The sequence below is a fragment of the Anas platyrhynchos genome, chromosome 18 (assembly GCF_047663525.1).
Source record: "Anas platyrhynchos isolate ZD024472 breed Pekin duck chromosome 18, IASCAAS_PekinDuck_T2T, whole genome shotgun sequence".
In the NCBI taxonomy this organism is placed as follows: Eukaryota; Metazoa; Chordata; class Aves; order Anseriformes; family Anatidae; genus Anas; species Anas platyrhynchos.
The window spans coordinates 5,615,037-5,636,966 of NC_092604.1; the positions used below are offsets into that span (position 1 = coordinate 5,615,037).

The window sequence follows — 21,930 nt, forward strand, 5'->3', positions numbered from 1 at the left end:
ATCATTCCCAAGGGCTAACAAACACTCAGCTAAAGCTCTGAAATGTGAGAATTGAAGGACTGCAATAATATATACATATAGTAAGAAGAGACATCAGAAATTAGGAAGGAGAGACCCAATGGTGAAGGGAAGTGATTCCCTCCTTCCTTCCCTCCCTCCCTCCTGATTTTGGAGCTTTGTTGTGCTGTTTTTCATGTGCGCACACTTTTTATACCCTGTGTCAAATCAGCAATATGTGACCTTACTTTGTAGCACGTACCACTAAGCCTTATTCTCAGAGCTGATCAGATCAGGAGACTGAGAGCATCTTCCTTCCCGGCCGCCTCCCAGTGTCAGCTGAGGAAGGGGCTGAAACACTTGTTGTGTTTGAAAAGTGCAACCTTGAAGCAGGGCAGAGAGACTGGGTTAAAACAAAAGATCTTTTATTGTCTCCAACTGAAGAGCATGATACAGAGGAACTACACAGAGGTTTCATTCATACAAAAAGAGAGCCCTTTATTTACACAAGTGTTCAAAGTCACCGGTGGTACCTAACAACTCTGTACTTTCCTTGCTTTCTTTTGTTAGTTCTTCCCACCTAGATGGAGCGAGCGTTGGTCAGTAACACTGAGAAAAAACATGTAAAAGCTTTTGGGCAGGAAAAAAAAGAAGCATGTTCTAAAAGAAATCAAATCCTTAGAGGCCTTTCACTGTAACAAACCCAGCAGAATACTTACAGCCAACCACTAACAAAAGGAACAGTTTTCAGTATGGACTCAGCAGCCTGATCATTTTCAGCCTTCCTTTTACTTCCCCATGTAAGCAAATATACCCTGGACATGCACAAACTCAACATGTATGAAAAAAGGTAGAAATTTATTTAAAAGTAATTGTGCTTTTATTTTTTTTAAAAAAATTTACAATCAGACACTGTCCTGCTGTGTTTCTGAAAGCATGGTTCTCATAAAAATGACAAAAACTTAGCTTATTATTATCATTATTATTATTACTTTGTCATTATATTAATAATATTAATTTTATGCTTAAGTTTAAAAATGCACTGCTTTCCCTTCCCCACCCCTTCCTTATCTGTGGTACTTGATATATATATAAAAAAGGCTTTCCAACAACCAAAGGATTTCAATTATATCTAATAATAATAATAATGATAATTAATCGTACACATTTCTGTGTGTAAAAATATGGCTGGTTCTAAAACAAACTACCAATATACAAAGCTGTTCTCCCTCCCCTACCCTGGGCCACCCAAGAGATAGTCAGACCGTGGAAGAACTTCATCCCAGAGGCTGAGAAAAGAAAAATTAACAAAACAACATACAACCCTTGAGATCGCTGTCTTTGGCGTGAAGGACATTACTGGTGGGCAGCAGGAGCTGCTCTGCTGGAAACGCTGGGGCATGTAAGGCTTGTTGGTTGGACTGCTGCAGAAGCCTCTGTTGCGCCAAGGGTCACCAATGCTTTGGTACAACTACCAGCTCCTCACACCCCTCCACCCCAGTGATGCCAGAGGATTCCCCCACACCCCCTGTTCTCTGTCCCTCCCCCCCATTGCCCTGCCTGTAGCCCTTTCACCACCCCAAGGCTTTACGCTCGCTTTCGTCTTCCTTCCAGATTTCGGAAGCTTGAGGGTCTCAGCTTCATCTCTGCGAACTGGATGGAGTACTCGTGGCCCTTCCAGTGGAACCAGTTAACACCCTGCAAAGACAAAGATGACGCGTGAGAAGTCACACATCCGTTTCTTACCCTGCTGTCAGCCTTTGCTGCTTGCACTTCAGATCTCGCTTTCTAACTTGGGAACAGGGACACAACAAAGTAAAGGGACTTTGGGAAGTACAGGGGCCACTAGCACACATGGCCTGTACAAGCCAAGTCACAAGCTGTCCCCCAGAGCTGTCACTCTTTGCCTGGCCTTCATGGTGCGAAGAACATTTTGTTTCACATATTGTAAACTATGATTATTAGACTGCAGACTTTAGAGATGCCCGTGGAAAATGATACAAAACCATCAGTATTTCCCCAGCTGACAAGAAATTTGTGTTTTGTGAGCAACTGTCTGTTGTCTGGGGTGTGGGCTTGGTTGGTGGGCTTCTGGCTAGCTGAACCACTGGACAGATCCATAATTGTAATTCCCCTTCTTCTCATGCAGTAGGGAAGCCTTCAGACACCAAACTCACCTGACTGTGGTTGTTGTCACCGTATCTGCCCATCAGATTGACTCGGTGACAGTTCTTGTACCAGAATGCACCCTTGTATGACAAAGCACAGTTGGTGATAGCAGAATCATTGTCCTTGTCAAAGGTGGAGAAGGACCTGCCGTTATGGTAGGTCATGGAGTCACCTAGGTAGGGATGACAAAAGAAAGAGCCAGGTCAGTGGCTTGTGTGGTTTAGATTACATGGGAGTGACCATTCTGCACAAAAATTTGGACTGTGTGTTTAAGTCATTTCAAAATTGACTTGTTTTGCTTCAGAAGGAAGTACACAGTTTTTGTTGTTGAAGGCAACTCAAACATTTTTCCAGGTGGTCTGTAACCCCCAAGTCATTCAGTGGTTATTCACACAGCTGTTCCTGCACATCTGGTTGGAAGCTGGACTGCAGCCCTGAGCAGAAGGCAGTGTGAACAGACTGATCCCAAATGGACTCCCATAAAGCATGGGCAAAAACCAAAGGAGTCACCACACTTAGCTGGTCCCTGCAATTAAGACACCCATCTTCATTAGCCTGAAACACAGAAGGAGAAATGTCTGCCTGCAGCTGACTTCCCATTCCCAAGGCCTGGGTACTGGTTTATAGATGGGTGCAGTGGGAGCAGCCTTCAGTGCATATGTGCCATAGGATCTGTGTTACTGTAACATTAACCTTAGCCCTGAACACTGAAAAATGGGAAGCAGTAGGACTGAATCCTAATTGCTGTAGCAGCTACTACTGCTCTGCATCAGTGTGTTTGCCCTAAGCAGACATTAATTCTACTGCTGCTTATCAACATTTGTCTGCTTCCTTATTAGCTGTGCAGAAAGTTCATGTCAAGGTCACAGAGCAGAGTCCGCACGCATCTTTGTGGTCTGGTTTTTGCACCTTACGGTAGTATTTCCCTTTAAGACACTCTCTGGAGCTGGATTTCTCTCAGTCCTCTGAAGCACTGAAGAGGATACAGTAAGGGCTGCAAGCGTTGCCCCAGTATGACAAAAGGCAGATAACTTGTTCAGCAAATTAGAAACCATGGTATAGCAGTACTTGGCTGCATATTCCACTGGCAAGATGAGACTTTGCCAAGTTATTATTAGCTGTACAAATGACAGTCAAGCACTGACCAAACGAGATATGTGGCTGTTTAATATACTTGTTTATATTCTGTCATAAGTATGCCATAAAAAGTGGCACCTAAATGACTGGAGGATTTAGAATGGAAATATAAAAGATATTGTTATTTTCATATTTTCAAATGCCTGACATACAAGAAAGAGGTACCTGCTGTGCTGCTCATCTGCAACACTGACACAATGGTAGCTTGAGCCAACTGGGAGGAAATTGAAGAACAGAAGCAAAAAATATTTCAGCTTACCTGCTGTGCCGCTGTACCCATCCACTCTTAGCCGGTACCGGGTCTTCGAGTCCCCGACACTGAACTTGTCGTACACAGCATAAGCTGTCTCGCCTCTGTCTCGCAGATCCACACGCAGCTCATACTGGCCCTGAGAAGTGATTTTGTGGAGGTTCTCAAGACCTGTGGGAATACATGAACAATATGTTTGTCTTATAAAGGGCGTTTAACTGGCCTGTGTAGATACACCAGGACATCAATACTGGTTGGGAGGGTGAGCTATTTCAGTTTTATGGTTATGTTGGTGCAAAACCAAAGAGAAACAGGCAGATTTAGAGACTTTCTGTGCCCTTCAAATCACAGCAGCATGAAGCCCTTAGGGAGATGTAATCAAAGCTGGTGCTGTGTGATTATCTTTCATTTGTGAGCAAATAAAATGTAGTGCAATCTTTGAACATTTGCTTTTTACTCTATTTACCCCACTTTACTTTGTCAGGTCATGTGCTCTTGTTGGGAACACCCTGGGAGTAAAGCAAGTTTGCAGTTGCTTCTCAGGTTACTTTCTGACTTCTTGCAGAGTACCACTGGGCATTGGTTTGGTACATTCAGTGACCCAAGTGTGACGTTCATGAACTGCAACTGAAGGGCTGGACCTGGCAATCTGTCTGCCCTGCAGCATGCTGTGCCGAGTCTCCTTTGCCTGGACTATGTTCTCCTTTACAAATACTCTTGCCAACTGAATGGAGGCTTCCAAGTGTCTCTTAGACTTTTGGGCTCTGTGTTTTATTTTTAGAATAAGATAAATTCTTGCCACTTACCTATCCAGAATTCATCGTTAGGATCGCCAAAGCCAGTCGCATAACTCTTCCAGTTCTTGTAGAAATCTTCCTTTCCATTTTGGCGCCTCAGGAATACCTACCACCACAGCATACAAACGTTATTGCCAAACTGCCTTTGATGGAAGGGACACCAGCAACGTAGCTTCTACAAATGCAGAGCTTGGCATCGCTGCTCCCCTGCCCCTAGCACTCAAAGCAGCAGTCTCACTGCAATTGTTCCAAGTCAGGTTAACATTCTTTGTACTTTTTAGGTAAGTCTTCTCTACCGCGTTCCCAGGATCCCCCATGTGATGTGGTCTTTTAGTTTCTGTTCTCTGCTTTTTTAATGGCCCCACACAGCTCTGTATTATTCAGCCAAGACTTTCTACATCCCCGTCTTCTACCCATGCATTTCTCCAGCTCTTCTTCCTTTCCCTGTCCTGGGTCCCTATGTCACGTTCATATTTGAGGATGCCAGCACAGACAGCTGGCATTTTTGTTGCCATTCATTTGTTGTCTGGGTGGGACGCAGCCTCTGTAACAGCCTGGGTATCCTGGCCAGTCACCATGTTGTGTGGCTGCTGAACAAATGCTTTCTCTGACCTGGTTCCCCCTGTTGTAAAGAGAGCGCCTCTGCTTTAATGTCATTTACTCTCCCATCTAAATTGAGTGAGTCCACCCTTGTCTCACCTATTATCTATTTAAAAGGTATTAAAGATGGTCATTTCAGCTCCCTGTCCATCCAGTGAAGAGAGATCAGGGTTTTGGGGCAGCAATTCATGTCTTTCTAAGTGCTGAGAACACTGAGATGACCCATCCCCTGGAGACATCTGTCCCTCTTCCAGCTACAGAGAGCTAACAACCTCATTTCTAGGCACCTAGGTGTCCTATCTGTGATAAAATTTGCCAAATTTATAGACAAGTCAGCTCTATTCTGATAACAGAGCTCTGTGAGTGACACTGTAGGAACACAGGGATGGGATCTGCTACCCCTGCTCTTGGCACAGGCAGACGAATGCAAAGGTGGCATGTGCTCCCTCCCCCTTACTCACAATCCATCCGCCCCCATCTTCGGCCATGTCACAGAAGACTTGCAGAGGCTGGGTCCTGTCCCCATTCAGATAAATTGTGTAGAGCCCAGAGGCGACTTCTCCATTCAGGAGAGCCTGGGAGCAGTCTTTAGGGTAAGGATAGAGAAGACCAGCTGCATGAAAAAGAAAAGACAAAACAGTCCTTAAGAAATCAGCAATTACAACAAACCTGCTGAACTTAAATGACTCATGAAAATCTGTGGTGGGTCAATGGCATGGCCAGGTATAGAGCTCAGGAACTGGCTTGTAATTACTAGCCCACACACAAAAAACTTTCAGTTAAACACCAGATGATGTATATTTTTCTTTTGAGTAAGCTTTTACACATCTGTCTATGCTTTTGGAAGAATTGTGAAAGCCAAATAAGTACTCCCTGCTATGATGGGAGTATATCTGCCAGCTAAATATTTGAATGGCATGCCCTATGTTTACAGCACCTTTTGGGTAAAATCAAATCTACCAATCTTTGCTTATGTGACAGAGAAGGAAGGTGGAAATGGAAAAGCAGAACTACAACTAAAAATAAATAAATTGGGCTTTGTTTTGCTAGCAAATACAATATTAAATACTATAAGACCAACCTTTTAAAAAACAAAAGCAACAATAAAGCTTGAAACTACAAGGAAATGTCATCAAGCACTTTTTCCTGATAATTAATAGCATTGTCACAGCCAGGGCAATTTCTAACTCCAAAAAACTTTTTTTCTTTTTAAATCCACTTTGTCCATTAACTTTTGTAGCAAATGGTCTTATTAATTAAGTGATGTTCTTGGTATGTCCATCAGAGAGGTTTTAGCAGTTGCTGCTCACAGAGTAGCTGCTCCCCTTCCAGTGTGCAGCACTTCACTGTCTGTGCCTTGGCTACCAAGAATTAGCAACAGATTTGGGATGTGGGGAGAAGCAGCTCTCTGCAGGGAGTGTTTCCATCCCTCCTTCAGTGTTTCCCTCTCACTTAAACTAACCATACATTTAATGTAAAGCCCAGACTCGAGCATCTGTCTGGACAAGGCTGATGCTGCATTTGCTTGGGGCAAGGAACCTCACTCAGTCCCTGTTTATGGTCAATTTGCCAAATGGCACTTAAATACATGCAGATTTAATTCCATTTTTGGTTGCAGATCCCAGCCCGTTGGTGGTATTCACCCTGTTTTACACAAGGGCTGACTGTGAGCAGACTCGGGGCAATGTGACTTTTATGAGCACTTTTGTGAGTCCTTGGGCTAAAGTTTGTGTAAGGATGGAAGGAGCAATGGAAGCAGCCTAAGGGCCTGCTAGGTCTGAAAGGCTAAAAGCCGTGAAAAGAGAGACAAATGACAGGCAAGGCTTTCACAGTTAATACTGAGCAACATTTTATTTTCCTTGCCATCAAAAGATGTGTCGATGAGACCAGTGACAGACAGATATGTCAACTATGAAGTGACCTTCAGAGAACCCAATCTATTCTGGCACTCAGCTTGCTGGAGAGCTGTCCCTTTATAGTTGGAACAGGCATGCCAGCATCGCCATGTGAAAACTGATCTCAGAGCGAGGAGAAAAAAACCTGTCCAGAAGTCCTGCTCTGAGGACTGCTGGACTGATTTTTATGTCTGTGCATGTGTTTTGCCTCATTTCAACCTAAAATGTGGATTTGTTTTAACAGATTGCTGCACATCAATACAGAGATAAATCAGGGTGTCTGTCTGGATTTTAAAAAGTAATGTCCCTTTTAGCATTTTACATGGGAAAAGCAGGATGTTTCATCAGAAAGAGGACTGTAGAGATGATATGGATGTAAATTTCAACCTGCCAGTTTGGGGGAAGCAGATGGCACTAAGACTTAGGGAGAACAGGGACTTTTGCACTTTCGGCTGCTTACACACTCTAACGTACTTACTTGTGGTGAAAATAGTCTGGATTGTTCTGCTCTTCAGGGATCTGTTCAGTGCCTGGAGTTTTACCGTGTACTGGGTAGATGGACTCAGCTCTGCCAGGGTGTAGGAAGTTGTCTCAGGGTCTAGGATGACTTCCTATGGGATAAATAATACAGGGAAACCTCAGTAAGAAAATTATAAGTGGACTTGCAACATATTTTAGTTTGTCAGATTATTTGTGGTAATTATGATATTTTAACCATTTAAATTATTTAATACAAAATGTGTATTTCTCAAAGATTTTCGTCATGATAACATTATTTAAGAAAACTGTCTGGAAATGAATGTTAAATGTCATAGTGTGTAAGTTGTGTGGTTTAAAAACAGGTCAACATAAATGTTTACATGCCTTGAATGTTCATATTGTATACAGGTCTCTGTGAAACTCATTAAAAATTAGGTAGGAACACCCTTTAGGACAAGCCTGGAAATATCAGCCTCTAATCCTCAAAAGTTTTTTCTTTGCAACCATAAAGGACTGATTTTCAGTGTGCTCAAGTAATCTGCTTTCCTGAAAATCCCTTTCTAACATCACAGGGTGGCCATTCAAAGTCATCTGTCATTTTTGCTAGGAATTACTTCATACAAGTTTAAGCATCTAGTTTAAACTAGTCATATAGGAACTAAATAAAATTATTAGAGAGCAAGAGGCATTTCCAAAGGCTTTAGGCACCTCACGCACACAAGGCTGGGTTCTCTTGTGTTAGGAAAAGGCAATCCCATTCTATGGGGTTGTGAGTTTGCTCCATGACACAGGTTTGGAATAAGAGAAAGCAGCTGCATGTGCCTTTATCCTTATTGCTGAGAGATGACCATCAAAATTCAGGCTGCAAATAAGCTTCTGTTTCAGGATATAATTTAAGAAAGTACTTTAACACGTTTTAAATCCATTCATGTTCAAGCTAGCACTGTAAAATGTACATAGTATTTTACCACGTTTCTCTTAAGGCATGTGCTTAGGTGCCAGTGCTGGGCACTTTTGAGCATCTCTACTGCCTAGTACTGAGGCACAGACCTTCTGGTGTGGATGTAAATGCTATACCTTGACCTTGCCATCAATGGACTCGTAGATCAGGAGATAACCAGTGACAGGAGCACGTGGAGGCCTCCAAGTTATCACAGCTGTTTCTGACTGAACCTCGGTAGCACTTAAATCTCTTGGAGCATCCATTCCTGAAGGAGACAGTAGACCAATTACAATCACATTGATTCAGAGCTTAGTAGAGAGTAGTAGAGAGGCTGTCTTATGAGCAGGGTATTAAAACAGGCCAGGAAAACAAAGTTTCCCTCTGCAGAAATTTGACATAAAAAAAAAAAAAACTTTAAATTTTGTGATTTAAAAATACTTTCCCCTCTGGAAGTTTTAAAATACAGATATTTACTTTATTTAAGTTAAAAAATTGGCTTGTCTCAGGTATGTTGGTTTATAAGCAGCTGCATTGAAATGTCTTTTGAAACAAAACCACGCCTTTCAGTATTTCACACAAGAAGACAGATCAATATTTCCATATTCCCAGGAAAAAAACTTTGGTTCCTATGACACCTCTTTTGAACAGGCAAACCTTTCACAGTTGGTCTTGCTACAGACTCCCTTCTCCACCATAATTATAACTGAATTTGCTCTCGGCTTTCTAGTAAACTCCCTGGGACAAGTCAAATAACTTTCTGTGCTCAGGAAAATGACAAAGTGCACGATTTCCTTGATGTTCATGAGTCACAAGGACGAAACCAACTGGATACATTCAGCACTGGTACCACAATATTACTCCTCAAAGATGCAGCTACTGCTATTGTGAGAATCTGTAGAACTGGTGACAGAAAACCACCTCCTTGGCCAGCCACACCAGCCTTGTAGTAGGAAAAATCTCCTGAAAATGCTATCAAAATTCAGGTTTCTAGTAAAAAAAATTATCGACGTGCTGGCTGACTTTATGGTAGTAGAGAAAAGTAGGCCTGGTAGGACTGGGGGAGATACAGCCCTTCCCCTCTCCCTGCAGTGAGGTGGGAGACAGCACCTGTAGTGAACTGGGTGGAGAGGGTCTCGCTTTTTTGTGTGTCCTTCACTGCATGGATGCTCAGTGTATACTCAGTTGCAGGTCGAAGGCCATTCAGGTCATACTCCACAGTGTTTCCTGACACCATCTGAGTAACTTCTGGCTCTAGGAAAAAAAAAAAAAAAAAGCACAGAAGAAAACCCGGTATTATTCAGACACGTCATTATGTGCTCAACTCCACGCTCCACTCAGTGATCATTTTGTTACCAGCTGGGAACCAAGTGCAAAACAGTGAAAACTCAGAGCTTGTCTCCCTGCTCGCAGCTCTGCTGAATCTGAATTAACAGAAGAAACTTTTCTCTAAAAGTCTTAGCACTCTCTAGTGTTCATATGAATTATAACACCATGTTTTCTTTTCAAGAATATTGGTTACCTTTGTTCATGGCTGAATTAGGAATGCATAACTAAAATTATGTTATTTGAAATGCTTCAAGCAAGGCTTCTCCATCAAGTAACAGCCCTGCTCCCCTTCCCCCTTGAGCCTATCTTCCTGGAACCACATTGCTGCACCCATTTCTGAGCATCTCTTGAGAGCTGTAACACTGTCAGCTCCCTGACCCATCATTAACTCTTCTTACCATCCTCAGAAGCATAGGAGATAACGTAGTTATCCACAGCAGCAATTGCTGGCTGCCAGGTTGCCAGAGCCTCCGAGTCTGTAATGTTCACCACCACTAGTCCTGATGGGCTGTCCAGCGCTGAAAGAAAGAGGATAGCAGGCTGAAAGGATTTGACAAATACTCTCAGCTCTGTGCAATTCTGTGTTAGAACTATATGATGTAAAACGTGCAAACATTTCTGCTTGATGCAGAAACTTTTATGATTCCCTTTGGAACAGTGCAGCTCTGCAGCAGAGTCATCAGTGCCTATTAACAGACACCAAATGTGTCTACTGGAAAGGGAGGTCAATGCATGAAAAGATTAAATGCTGGGAACAGATATAGCTAACTACATTCTCAGATCAGTCTTGATATCAATCTTATTAGCTTTGACAGAGCTGACATATTTCTCTAGGCACCCTCAGGTCTGGACTGCTTTTTGGAGCAAAATCATGAGACAGAGCTTGGGAAAAACAGCCATCGTGACGGCAATTGATAGCCACCGTGACCTTCCACCAGTTTGCCCTCCATGTTTAAAAATAAACCAAACAGCCAGCTAAGCATCCAAATTCCCCAAACATCCTGCCTTGCTTCATCACGGGACTTTGTTTTGTACCTAGTTTTATGCTCCTGCACTGGGAGAGATGCCTGCCCTCGGTACAGCTGGAATAGGCTATAAATTGGCTATAAATTGGCTATAAATTTCACTTTATTATCCAATATGCATCATCTTGTCCTTGCCACAGTTCTCTGAACACTTGTCAGACTCCAAAAAAGAATGAATGAACAAGACTTCAAGGTGGCAACAACAGGACCGTAGTGGAACCTTATTTTCCATAGGGATATTTAAAGATAGATTGAAGAAGTGAGAGTTTTTGCATTTAGGACACAGCCTGGAACTTGAGAGATATGGAGAACACACAACAGAAGCTGGGCTGAACTGCTCAGCTGTTCTGTTTTCCCACATCTGCAAAATAGGATTAATTAAACTTCTGTTGTTTTCTGATGTATTAGGACTGTGAACACATTAAGTGTCCCTGTCACAAGGAAAGTTAGTTCAGCTTTAGCAGAATGGAAGCCTGATGAAACTTACAAGGTCTCCACTCATTTTTAATACAGACACAAAGGGAGAGTGGATAAGAAAAAAGTCCTACAGTTTGTGTAGATGGCAAAAGTGGGATCTCAGTGGGTCTTCAGCTCCATTTCTTGAGTCTATCCTATGGCACAGAGAATGTATTTGAAAACCTGCTATTTCTTCTTCATATATTACCTGTTTTCAGAATTCCAGAGATGGGTTCACTTTCTTCAAAGCCTTTCACAGAGATGATAATAACATTATAGTCTACACCTGGGACTAACTTCACCAACTTGGTCCTTGTCTTACTTCCATCGACTGTAACAACATTGGGAGTACCTAGGATGAACACAAGTGCAAGGGATTAATTGCAGTTCTCCAGTAAATGTTTGAAGCACGTGTTTCAAGTTTAACACATTGTGACCAACATGGATGTACTTGTATGTACAGAATGAGATGAATTTTTCGCCAGCAAACTGCAACCACTGATGTCAAGGAGCAGCCTTGGGAAAACATATTGTGGCCATGACATCTGAATCTAAGACACTAGTTTCTGTTTTTAACTAGTAGAATGTCAACAGTAAGAAAAAAAAAACAGTAATTCTGTTCAGAAAAGTAACATAATTTATTTTGAAAACACAGTACTGTCTACATACCAGTTCATAAACCTGTGAGGACAGGACTTGCTAGTTTAGATCTGCTTTGTTTCTTGTAGGAGATGAACAGAGACAAACTTTTTCTTTCACCCATCTCCTTTCTAATAAAGATGTATCTTATATCATTTCAAGTTGTGAAGACTTAGGACAGATGCCTATTTCAAAATCTGGATTTATTCCAGCAAAACACTTAGGCAAGTGCCTAATTTTATGACTGTAGATTTCTCTGAAGATTTTTTTTGTGGTATCATTATGTATTTAATGTTGCACATGCGCTTACATACTACATTATCAAGAGGCCTATATCTTTACCTGTCTTATTCAACAGCATTTCTTTATGGTCCTGATGTCTGTAGTGTTTGCTTTTTAGTTGCTTCCTTTCAGAGATGTCCCTAAGTTATGCTAAAAATTTGCTTAAGTATAGGAAGTTTTTTAAACTGAACACTAAAACAGGGATATAATAGATGGAGTGAAATAACACTGGGGAGCACTAAGAAAAATCACTACCTTTGAAAAGTATTACAACCATGGATTATGATTATCATTTCTGAGGGCCAGCTTTTGCTCATAAAGTGCCTACAAAATAACAAGGCAGTTTTGGAATATATCCTTATTTAGGAGGCAGAGTGTTTTGTGAATGTTGCCTGATGAGGGGCACAACAATTCCAGCATCTAGCTGTGAGCTCCCTTACAAGTCCTGTCCATGGGACAAGATTCCTATGCACTGAGAGCTGGATATCAGTGCAACAAAACCTTTCTTCTCTCCCCTTTGCCATGTTTCTCCCTGTCCTTTCCCACACTTACCTCCTGTGACAGGGACGTAGGAGATCCTGTAGCTGTCCACGCGGGTGCGCGGGGCTATCCAGCTGACTGTAGCAGAGTTTTCTGTGATGTCAGAGAATGAGATTCCCTTGGGAGATCCAACAACTGTCAGTGGAGAAGAGAGGACAGACACACCACATAGAAAGAAAAGGTAAATAATTTGTTTATCAGTCCTTAGTGCTGCAACAGTGATTTGTTCCTGTATCCCAAGAGCTGATGCTACCAACACTCTGCACAAAACAACATGAATCCAGGGAGTAGCAAACAGTTAATGGTTTTATCATGTAGCCTACTTGGTCTAAATTTTCCTTTTTCGGTAACAATACAGCAGTGCATAGCTTCAAAATACCCTAGACATCTATCGACAAATCACGTTCATAAAAGTAACAGAGATTTTTCAGTGTTACAGAAAATTATGGAGCAATACTTACAGGAATATTATGCTATTACCCAGAGTCATTGTATTTATCATTTTTTCTACCCCAGTTTCCACAGAGTCTCAGAGCCCTAGCTGTGACACATGGCAACAGCAACGCTTAGCAATGGGGAGATGGCTCTTCTTCAGCATCAGGTTTCTACCACAGGATGCCTAAAAGAGACCTGGACTCAGTTGTCTGAGTGCATCAAGGGTTCATCCTCTCAAGCACTGACTGCCTGTAACTTCTGTTTGCTTAACACCAGAACATTGGATTTGCTTCTTGGAATCTCTGTTTGAGACCATGATTTTTCCTAGGTACACCCATCACCAGAAAGGCACTTGTAGTTCACTGAAGCTCTTTTTCATACAGCCCAGCCTCACCCAGTATAAACCTGAGCACTAGGTTTGCCTACATAAATAAGATCAGCAAGCTGGGACAGATTCATTAGGATAACCTAGTTGTTTTGCTTTGCAAACAAAGCCTAACAATTTTTGCCAAAACAGCCCAATTTTAAGATGCAAGCCAACATATCACAATCTGAAACATTCTACTTTAAGGCTTAATTAAGCTACTGAAAACACGAATTGAAAGGGCTTCTGGAAGGACATGGTCGAGACCTGCCCCTTCAAAGTTTACATTGAGCATCTCACTTCCAGTTTGCTTTTTTGACTGTAACCAAAACAACCCTGACATTTGTTAAAAGGAACAAACAGCCACACATAGTATGGCATTAGCAGAAAGGGGACAGATACCAAACATGAACCACATTAAGAGTGGTGGAAACAGGCTGTGGGCAGGGGAAGGGGGACAAATGGAGTCCACAAGTGACTGCGCTTGAAATAGCTTGGAAAGAACGTGTCTGCAGGAAAGAAGTCAGAGAGGGCTGTTTGTTCCATGTGTCCCCAAAGATCTAGCAGCAATGCAGTAAATCAAGTGAAAGTCAAGGAAAGAAAAACAACAGAGCTCTCAAAGCTCTCAAGAGAAATGTAAATTATTTCTCTGGAGCTCACAAGACATTTTGGGCTTAGAGGGCTTTGCTCATGTGGAAAAGCCAAAGAAATAAAGATAAAGAACTAAAGATAATGAAGAAAGCAAGGCGGGGTTAGTAAAGCTGCATGACACCCAAAGTTGCTACTGGTTTAGCTACAATGTGAAGGAAACAACCATGAATAAATAAAACCTGTGAAAAAGAAAGAAGCTAAAATCACACTGATCATACTCTATGGTGGAGGTGCCCTTAGTTACTGATGAAAAGAGCTAGTGATGACTCTGGAGAGCACAGCTCTCTTTGGACCTGCATTTGGGGTTTTAACACACTCACAGACTTCAGCCTTGCCCAGAAAATCAAGTACCTAATCCATCCCACCTGAACTCTGCTGTGCACACTTCTGTGGGCACAAGCTTCATGCATGTTTTCTGCACCAGGTAAACTGCCATGTAACAAAGAACAGTATACAAAGAGCCTTGGCTATGTGAGAGTCCAACATCCCCACTACTCCAACTACTTTTCTGGGAGCAAATGTGACAGACAAAGCATATGGGACCACCAGAGTAAGCATTGGTCCTGTAACGAGTCCCGGGGAGGTAACGGAGCAGTTCCTTTGAGCACAGGGAAATGAAGAAGGAGCAAATGAATCAATCTTCTTGGGCTACCTGAAAGCCAAAATTAAGCAGGCATAATAAAGCTTCTGTTTTGTCACTCACGAAAAGCTCAGCACAGCTGTTGGACAGATACAAATGATTAGTATTATCCTCCAGCACCATCCCTCATCCCTCTATGAGAGACTGAGGACCTTCTGTGAGGTTGTTGGAAAATCCATCAAACCTGAGTTCTTGCCCTATTTTTTTTCTTCTAAAAAAGTTCTTTCCTCATTAACAGACCACTGTCTTTCTTCAAGCAACAGGAAGCATCAGACTACATTTATCATGTAAATAGATCATGTGAAGTGTTTGGGGAGCCTCTCAGATGAAAAATGCCATCACAGCATGGCAAAACATCATTAGAAGAAGGGGAAAGTAGCAGCATGAGACCCACACTTCCTACCAAGGATATTAAGTGGCACATGGCCATATCGTGGTCCCCTGCTGATGGCTGAATTGCATTTCAACAGACATTATATAGATGAATTTCCAAGAGACACAGACCTCCTCTGAGAGCAGCAGTGGGCAAACTTTCTGGTGCCAACTCGATTAGGCACTGCTGGTCTGTACAATGCTGCCTCACACTGCTCTGATTTTGTGATGAATGTTTTCTATCACACTAGAATTGATGAAAGTAAAATGACAGACAAATGCAGAGAGTGGGTACCATCATCACCCCAAACAGGATAACTTTTAACAATGTTATCAGCAGCAGTTGGGGAGGGGGGAATTACTGCTCTTCACTTGTACATACAAGTAAATGTCACCTGTTATGGAGGAAGAACTGTTGGTGTTGGCTGGAGGAAGACAGGACTTCATCGTCAGCTCCCATGCACAGCAGTTTCACACCATGCCCCTGGTGTGATGGGAGCCAGGGAGATCAGCCAGGCGCTGAGCCACCAGCTGCAGAACCAACACAGCTAAACGGAGAGCCTGACAAATCCCAGTCCTGCCCGGCTCTCTCCTCACTGAAAGCCCGTGGCTGTCACTGCATCGCCCCCCTGGCTGAATTCTTAAAAGAGAAAAGGAACGAAACCCTAGAGGAGGACAAGGCATCTAACGGTGAACACTGTGAGGTTTTTCCTCCTTCTCCTGCTTGCAGCAGCTGGATGGTTTAACACACGAGGATAAGAGGTCGGACCCTCAGAAAGGATAGCTCAGTGATGCTCAAACCAGACAGCTTCAACTGCACTCATTTATACCAACTGCAGATCTGGTCTCTGGCGGCTGTGTTTGTGTATAGAAGGCTGTGTGCCCATGTAGGGAAGGAGGGAGAACTGTGAGCAATAAATACAGAGAAGGAGTTTCAATACAGATTATTTTCCTGACTTCATTTCTACGGTAATATTTGGTTTAGGTTTGCTGGTCTGTTTGCTAGCCGTCTTTGTTCCTACTGTGATTTTACTGTTTCCTCTACTAAAGCTCAAGACTTTCTAATTTATTCCTTGCTCGCTCATATATTGTACGCAGGCTCGAATAAAGCAAGGCTGCATACGAGTCTGTCTGAGCTACCCACTCAGAGGCAGCAAATGTTTCTTTGCCAGCAAACTGGAAATGCTATAAATATACACGTGTTTGTCTAAATAACCAACTCCTAAATAAGAAACTAGTTAGATGCCTTGGTGGCCCTGGCTGCCCGATGTGGTAACATGCAGTCTGAGTTATTTAGCTGGATTTTTGTGGCTCCAACTTTACTATCAATTATCCATGGACTATTTATAGCTGAAAAACATCTTTGGGGCTATTGGTGCCACTAGGTGACATGTGCTAAATCTCCCTTAAGAACTGAATAAGAATGTAGTCGCAAGGAAAATGATAGCTGTTAGTGGTTTACCATAAATATCCTGGAAGTCAGTGAAAATGGGAACATGCTGCTAACAAGTGCAATTGAATTTAAACATCCTTCTCCATTAGGAGACAACCCACACGAGCCTGGAGAAAGGCAGCTTGTGATGGATGCATGTTCTCCCTCATGTAAAGGCGTGGGTAAGTGTGTATATGCTCATGCTGCTTTTTCAGAGGATGTGATGGCAGTCAGTGGAGCTGGTCAGAAATGTGCATTTCTAACAACTGGCACCACAGACATTGAGGTGAGTCGTGAGGCCATGCTATTTGAGGACAAGTTGTTTCATATTGAGTTATTGTTGGTCCTTTCTGTGGGCTGTCTGCAGTACACTACTACAGCTGGGCACATGCCTCTTTTACACTTTTCTGGTGGCTTCCTCACACGCTGAACTTAGTTGTCCTCTTCTTGGCCCCCTCCTCCCTGAATTAGGTCAATCTGAAGTAATTATTTTTTCAGATCAGCAAGCCCAAAAGTTTTCAAAGAGAGGATTTGTGTCAAAGAGCATTGCCTCATTTTTTATATATATTTTTTAAAGATTTAAGTATGTTTCAAAATGGAATCATGATATTGATGGAAAAGAATTTGAAAAGTTTCCTTCAAAAGTGCCAAAATGAAATACTTCAAATTAAGAACCCATTTTTTGTTTAAGTTAATCTGAGGAATTCAACCTAAGCCTCAAGAATTTTTTATATGACTAGTATCTGCAAATTTTCATACAAAAACAATATAAGAAAAATATTCCAGTTAAAAATAGCAAAAAAAATTTCTTCCTCTCCCTGACACTGAGAAAACAAGGCTGTGTTCTGGTAGAGATTTTTCATAAACAGAAGTTTAGGCTAGCTTCAGGATACTAGACATTTACAGTTATATTTACAATGCTTCTTCATCATTGTGAGACTATGAAAGGCAAGAACTCTGACTTTGTGGAATTGGCATACTGCAATTGAAAATCAGGGCCTTGGAATTTTTAAACAAAATAGCATGAATTGGCAGTCATCCCTGCATCTTTTCCTCATGATGATTTTATCTAGGCTAATTTACACCAGGATTTTTGACACACAAGAATGACAACATATAGCAGCTTCTGCTGGGGGAGTTCAAAGTTTTGATTTTGCAAGAATGTCTAGTTTATTTTGAATTATTGAACACATGTTGCTCCTGTTAAAACCAGTCTAAGTTAATGGTGCTTAGTCTTTTGCTGATAAAGCCATAAATAAACTTCTCAATACCTCTGTTAAATTCATTTTGTCATCTCTCTTTTATAGGGAGGTAAATCATCGAGGAGATACACGATTAATCTGATGAAATCACTGAAAAAGGCTGATAGTCATTATTTCCCAGCTCTTAAAGCCAGCACTTTGAATGCTAGACTCTGCTGTTTAATTCCAGATCATGGAAGTAATTAAGTGAACCATATTAAATAGACACTGATGAAGCTAAGGAATCTGAGACGATTCACTATAAATAACTACATCAATACACTACATGATTCACTATAAATAACTACATCATGAAAAAAGAAACTCATAAATGACATGCAGGAGACAGTTCGAAGACCTCGGTAACAGCTCAAATTGGCTAGGAAAAGGAGAAATGTTAAAACAAACAGGCACAAACAGATTATACTTTTCCTACTGCAAAGACAATACCTGTGGTTGCTACTGAATTTATGGGTTGGGAACGCCGTCCACTGCTAACTCCATAGAGCTCAATTTCATACTCAGTACCCTCTTTCAGCCCTGTTATATCGTGGGTGCGCTCATGGCCTGGTACTATTAGTTCCAGTGGATCAGATTTCCTTTTGGTATCCCTGATTCTTAGAACAAAACTGTCGAAAACCCCATCATCCGCAGTCCAGGACAGACGGAAGCCGTCTGGAGTAGCATCTGAAACCAGAAGGTTGTCGACCTCGGGTTCTGCTTCTAAAAAAGGAGAAGATAGCAGTAGGGGAAAAGAAAGTGATTGTTTTAATCAGTTCATTAGTGACCTGCATGAGGTCTGGATATAGCATACTGCAAGAATCCAACCACAGTTCAAAGAAAGGGAAACAATCTGCTGGCTAGTGAAAAAAAAAAAAAAAAAAAGAAAAGAACGTTAGCATTTTACAAATACTGAAGATGTATGTGAGTGTGTTTGGGCGCATTCAAACAGTTCAGTCTTCAACAGCAAATCTACTACATGGAAATACACCGTTTGCCTCTGCCATGCAAAATTACACATGCTAATAGTAAGTTCAAAGTGCATTTGTCCCTTGCTTTTCATTGCATTACCCATCATATGTGAAAACTTCATGTAGGATAAAATCAGGCTTTTGTTATAGATCTACAGGCATGCCTGTAATACTGTCAGGTCTCTGTCTGTTAGGAGGACAACACAAAAGCTGCTTGAAAGAGTCTTTTCCTTCATGCAAAACCCTTATTCCATGCATTTCTGGCCTCTGTGATACCTCTGAACAGATGAATCCTTCACTTTGATAATAAAAACAGGCTGAAGCAGCAATGGGGAATCATGAAAATTCATGTTCCTTAGCACACTTAAATCCCAAGTGCAAGACCTACTGTCTTTAGCAAACAAACCCACTCAAGAGGATCCCACGAGCTGTAAGACATTAAATAACTACAGCACATCTTCAGCTCAGTATGGTCAAGCATCACCACCTACAGAAATGCTGCTGGAGTGGTTACTGTCTTACAGCATCTCTAATGCAATTCTATCTTCCACAAGAAGATGTTCCTATTTATTTTTTTGTGAAGCTCCAATCAGGTAATCCCCAGCTTTACTGCTGCATAATCAGTAACATGCAGATGAGACTTGATGGTTATAGGGCTAGAGAATCGGCCTGCAATGCCTTTTCAAGAAAATTCAAATGCTGCTGGAAAACAGCAGCTATGATGAGGCTGAGAACATGAGCTAAGGTTTTGTGGAGAGAAAAATGCCATCTTTACAGTTGGCAGTGATCACACTCGATGGTCTGTGTGTGAAACCCACAGACAGAGTGAAAGAAATGAGGCCATAGGCAGGAAAACCAGTATGACTTTCCTCCTGAAGATCCTGACAGTTGGCAAGTTGGGGAATGCTGACGTGCCCAGCAGCTGTTAACAAGATGAGCTCCCACATGCAGCTAGCTGTCTCAAAAGACTCCGGTTAGAAGTACCTGCATGAACATAGCAGAAATTTTCACCCCTCAACCCACGTCATGCGTCTCTACAGGATCCCTCACAAAGACAAAAAGGAAACGTCAAGTTAAAAGGAATGGAATTTCATTGGTGACCCTATCAATCACAAGGAGTTATGTGTAACCACGATGCAAAAAAGGATGCAAAAGCCAAGGTTTGTTTTGCAAATGGACCGCATAAAACATCTTCCATGTGAGAAGAAAAGCAAGAAAGATAGGGTGGGAGAGAACAATTCATTCGCTTTAAAATACCTGTAATGGCCACAGTGCTTAGGGGCTTTGTTTGGTGCCCCTTGGCAAAACCATAAAGCATAACCTCATAGCCAATGCCAGTAATAAGGCCTTTAAGCTTCAGTTGCCGCTGGGCTCCCGTAAGGAGGAACTCCTGTGGGTCCAGCAGCTTGCCAGAATCCACCACGACTACAAGAAAGCTGTCAAAGGCATTCTCCGATGCCATCCACGACACTGTGAACCCGTAAGGGTTAATATCAGAGACAGTTAGGTTTCCCAGTGGGGGCATGGCCTCTAAAAGAAGGGAAGGTGCAAAAAACACACACACACAAAAAAAAAAGAAGCAAAAAAACATTGCAAATTAGAACGTATCACAGATTCCAACACACATAAATCACATTTTTTTTCCCCCAAATATGGATTTAATTGAAGTGTATAGTCCGGACCACAGGACTAGGATTTTCAATGGAGCCTCTAAAAGTTAGATGCTCAATTGTTCATTTTCCTCAAGGGTGTCTTAACACCTCATCTCACAAGCTCCTTTGAAATTCCTTCAAAGCTCAATGTGCAAGCACATTTCTTTTGTTACACATGCACTAGAAAGCAGTTATAACAAAAACTGTTTGAGAAATTTTACACATAAAGCTTTCATTTCCTTTCGCTTGTCTCCACCAGGGGTGCTTTAGGGACAATTTTCAACCTTGACATTCACAGTTCCTATATTTTGCATTCTTTCCTCTCTAATTCACACGAATATCTCCAGCTTTTTTTTTTTTTTTTTTTTTTTTTTTAAACAGTGGAGGGGTCAGCAGTGCCAGAAGGACTGCCAGAAGCAGGGCATGAATCAGCCAGGGTCATAGCTCTTGCAAGTACTAAATACTTGCAAGATGGCTTTTTGGGGGGGATAGGAGAGAAGCAAGAGTTTGCACTGGCAGAGGGCAGGGGCTAAATGACTGCAAAACAGAGCAATAGCCTGACCAAAAAGCTTCACAGGCAGCTGCTAGGGTGGCATGTTGACAACTTAAAGAAATTCCAGTGAGGGGGCTTTCTTTTTCTCATCAACGTGACACTTGCCAATGTTTAGAGCACGCAGACCAACTTCTCAAAACGTTCCCACCATGTCTCTGAAAAAAAGGCCGAATTTTCACAAGATTGTTTCTCAAGAGTTTTTTGCTTGCTCAAAATCTGACAAGTCAAATAGAAAGATCAACTGGCTCTGTTAAGCCCTGGCCTTCATCCAGGTTCCCGGGCATTGCTAAAATTCTTCTAAACTATTTGACAAACCTTGTTTTGTTGGCCCAGGAGCTAACTCATCAGATCTTCCATCGCTCAAATTCCACTAATTTAAGAAAGTACCAGTTCCCAAAGATCCCCATTTCAGTTTGGTAAGCAAATAATGAGCCCCAAATGCTGAAATTATTTTCTTGGGATAGGTGTTGAGTGACACTAACGTGCTAAACCCAGAAGGTTTATGAGAACTGTTGGCACATCCTAGTGCTCTGTAGAGTGCCACATATTTCTCTAGCTGTGGGAAATTTCCTCTGAAAATACCAGTGTCTACGGTTTGTTTTCAAGAAGGAAGCATTTGTGCTCTGGTGTAGCAAAAGATCAGGAATTTTGAAAGCAAACACTTGCTCACTTCTAACTACATGTCATCAGGTGGCAGGTCAATGTTGGTGCAAAATGCAACCATTTTCCCTCAGGGAATTGATCATGGTCATTGCCTTTCACAGAAAGTGCTGGCCCAGATGCTGAGGGATGCTGCTACTGTGACTAGTTCTCCCACCGTCCATTAATGAAGTGAGGGGGGAAAAAGAAAAGGATTCAATTTCTGCTTAATCCTATTTAGGCTGTCATATGTCTATGTGACAATCCCTAGCAGTGCATACTGGCCACATAGTACATAGAATGTGAACTCCGTGGTATTTATTTGATGAGTTAGGCATGTGATGTTCAATTAATCCAAGTTAAAATCTAGTCAAATTATTCAGATGTAAGGGATATGTAGAGGGAACATCACAGAACAAGAGGTGTTTTAATATCCAGTCCTCT

At 41.9% G+C, this 21,930-nt stretch overlaps 1 protein-coding gene across 11 annotated transcripts in view; it reads right to left on the bottom strand.

Annotated features, from left to right (window-relative positions):
* Nucleotides 1-405: 405 nt before the first annotated feature.
* Nucleotides 406-21,930, bottom strand: part of TNC (tenascin C) — a 105,652-nt gene continuing 84,127 nt past the window's right edge. For 6 of the 11 annotated variants that reach the window (XM_072025319.1, XM_072025318.1, XM_072025317.1 and 3 more), the window contains 13 exons: nt 19,900-20,172; nt 18,122-18,394; nt 12,549-12,671; nt 11,284-11,427; nt 9,993-10,112; nt 9,376-9,519; nt 8,403-8,533; nt 7,324-7,456; nt 5,412-5,563; nt 4,360-4,456; nt 3,563-3,724; nt 2,175-2,338; nt 406-1,695 (listed from right to left, as the gene is read on the bottom strand). In XM_072025319.1, the coding sequence (XP_071881420.1) occupies nt 1,585-1,695; nt 2,175-2,338; nt 3,563-3,724; nt 4,360-4,456; nt 5,412-5,563; nt 7,324-7,456; nt 8,403-8,533; nt 9,376-9,519; nt 9,993-10,112; nt 11,284-11,427; nt 12,549-12,671; nt 18,122-18,394; nt 19,900-20,172 (2,027 nt within the window). In that variant the 3' untranslated portion in view covers nt 406-1,584. The remainder of the gene's footprint in view (nt 1,696-2,174; nt 2,339-3,562; nt 3,725-4,359; nt 4,457-5,411; nt 5,564-7,323; nt 7,457-8,402; nt 8,534-9,375; nt 9,520-9,992; nt 10,113-11,283; nt 11,428-12,548; nt 12,672-18,121; nt 18,395-19,899; nt 20,173-21,930) is intronic. The other 5 variants (XM_072025325.1, XM_072025324.1, XM_072025322.1 and 2 more) reach the window with 2 other exon arrangements.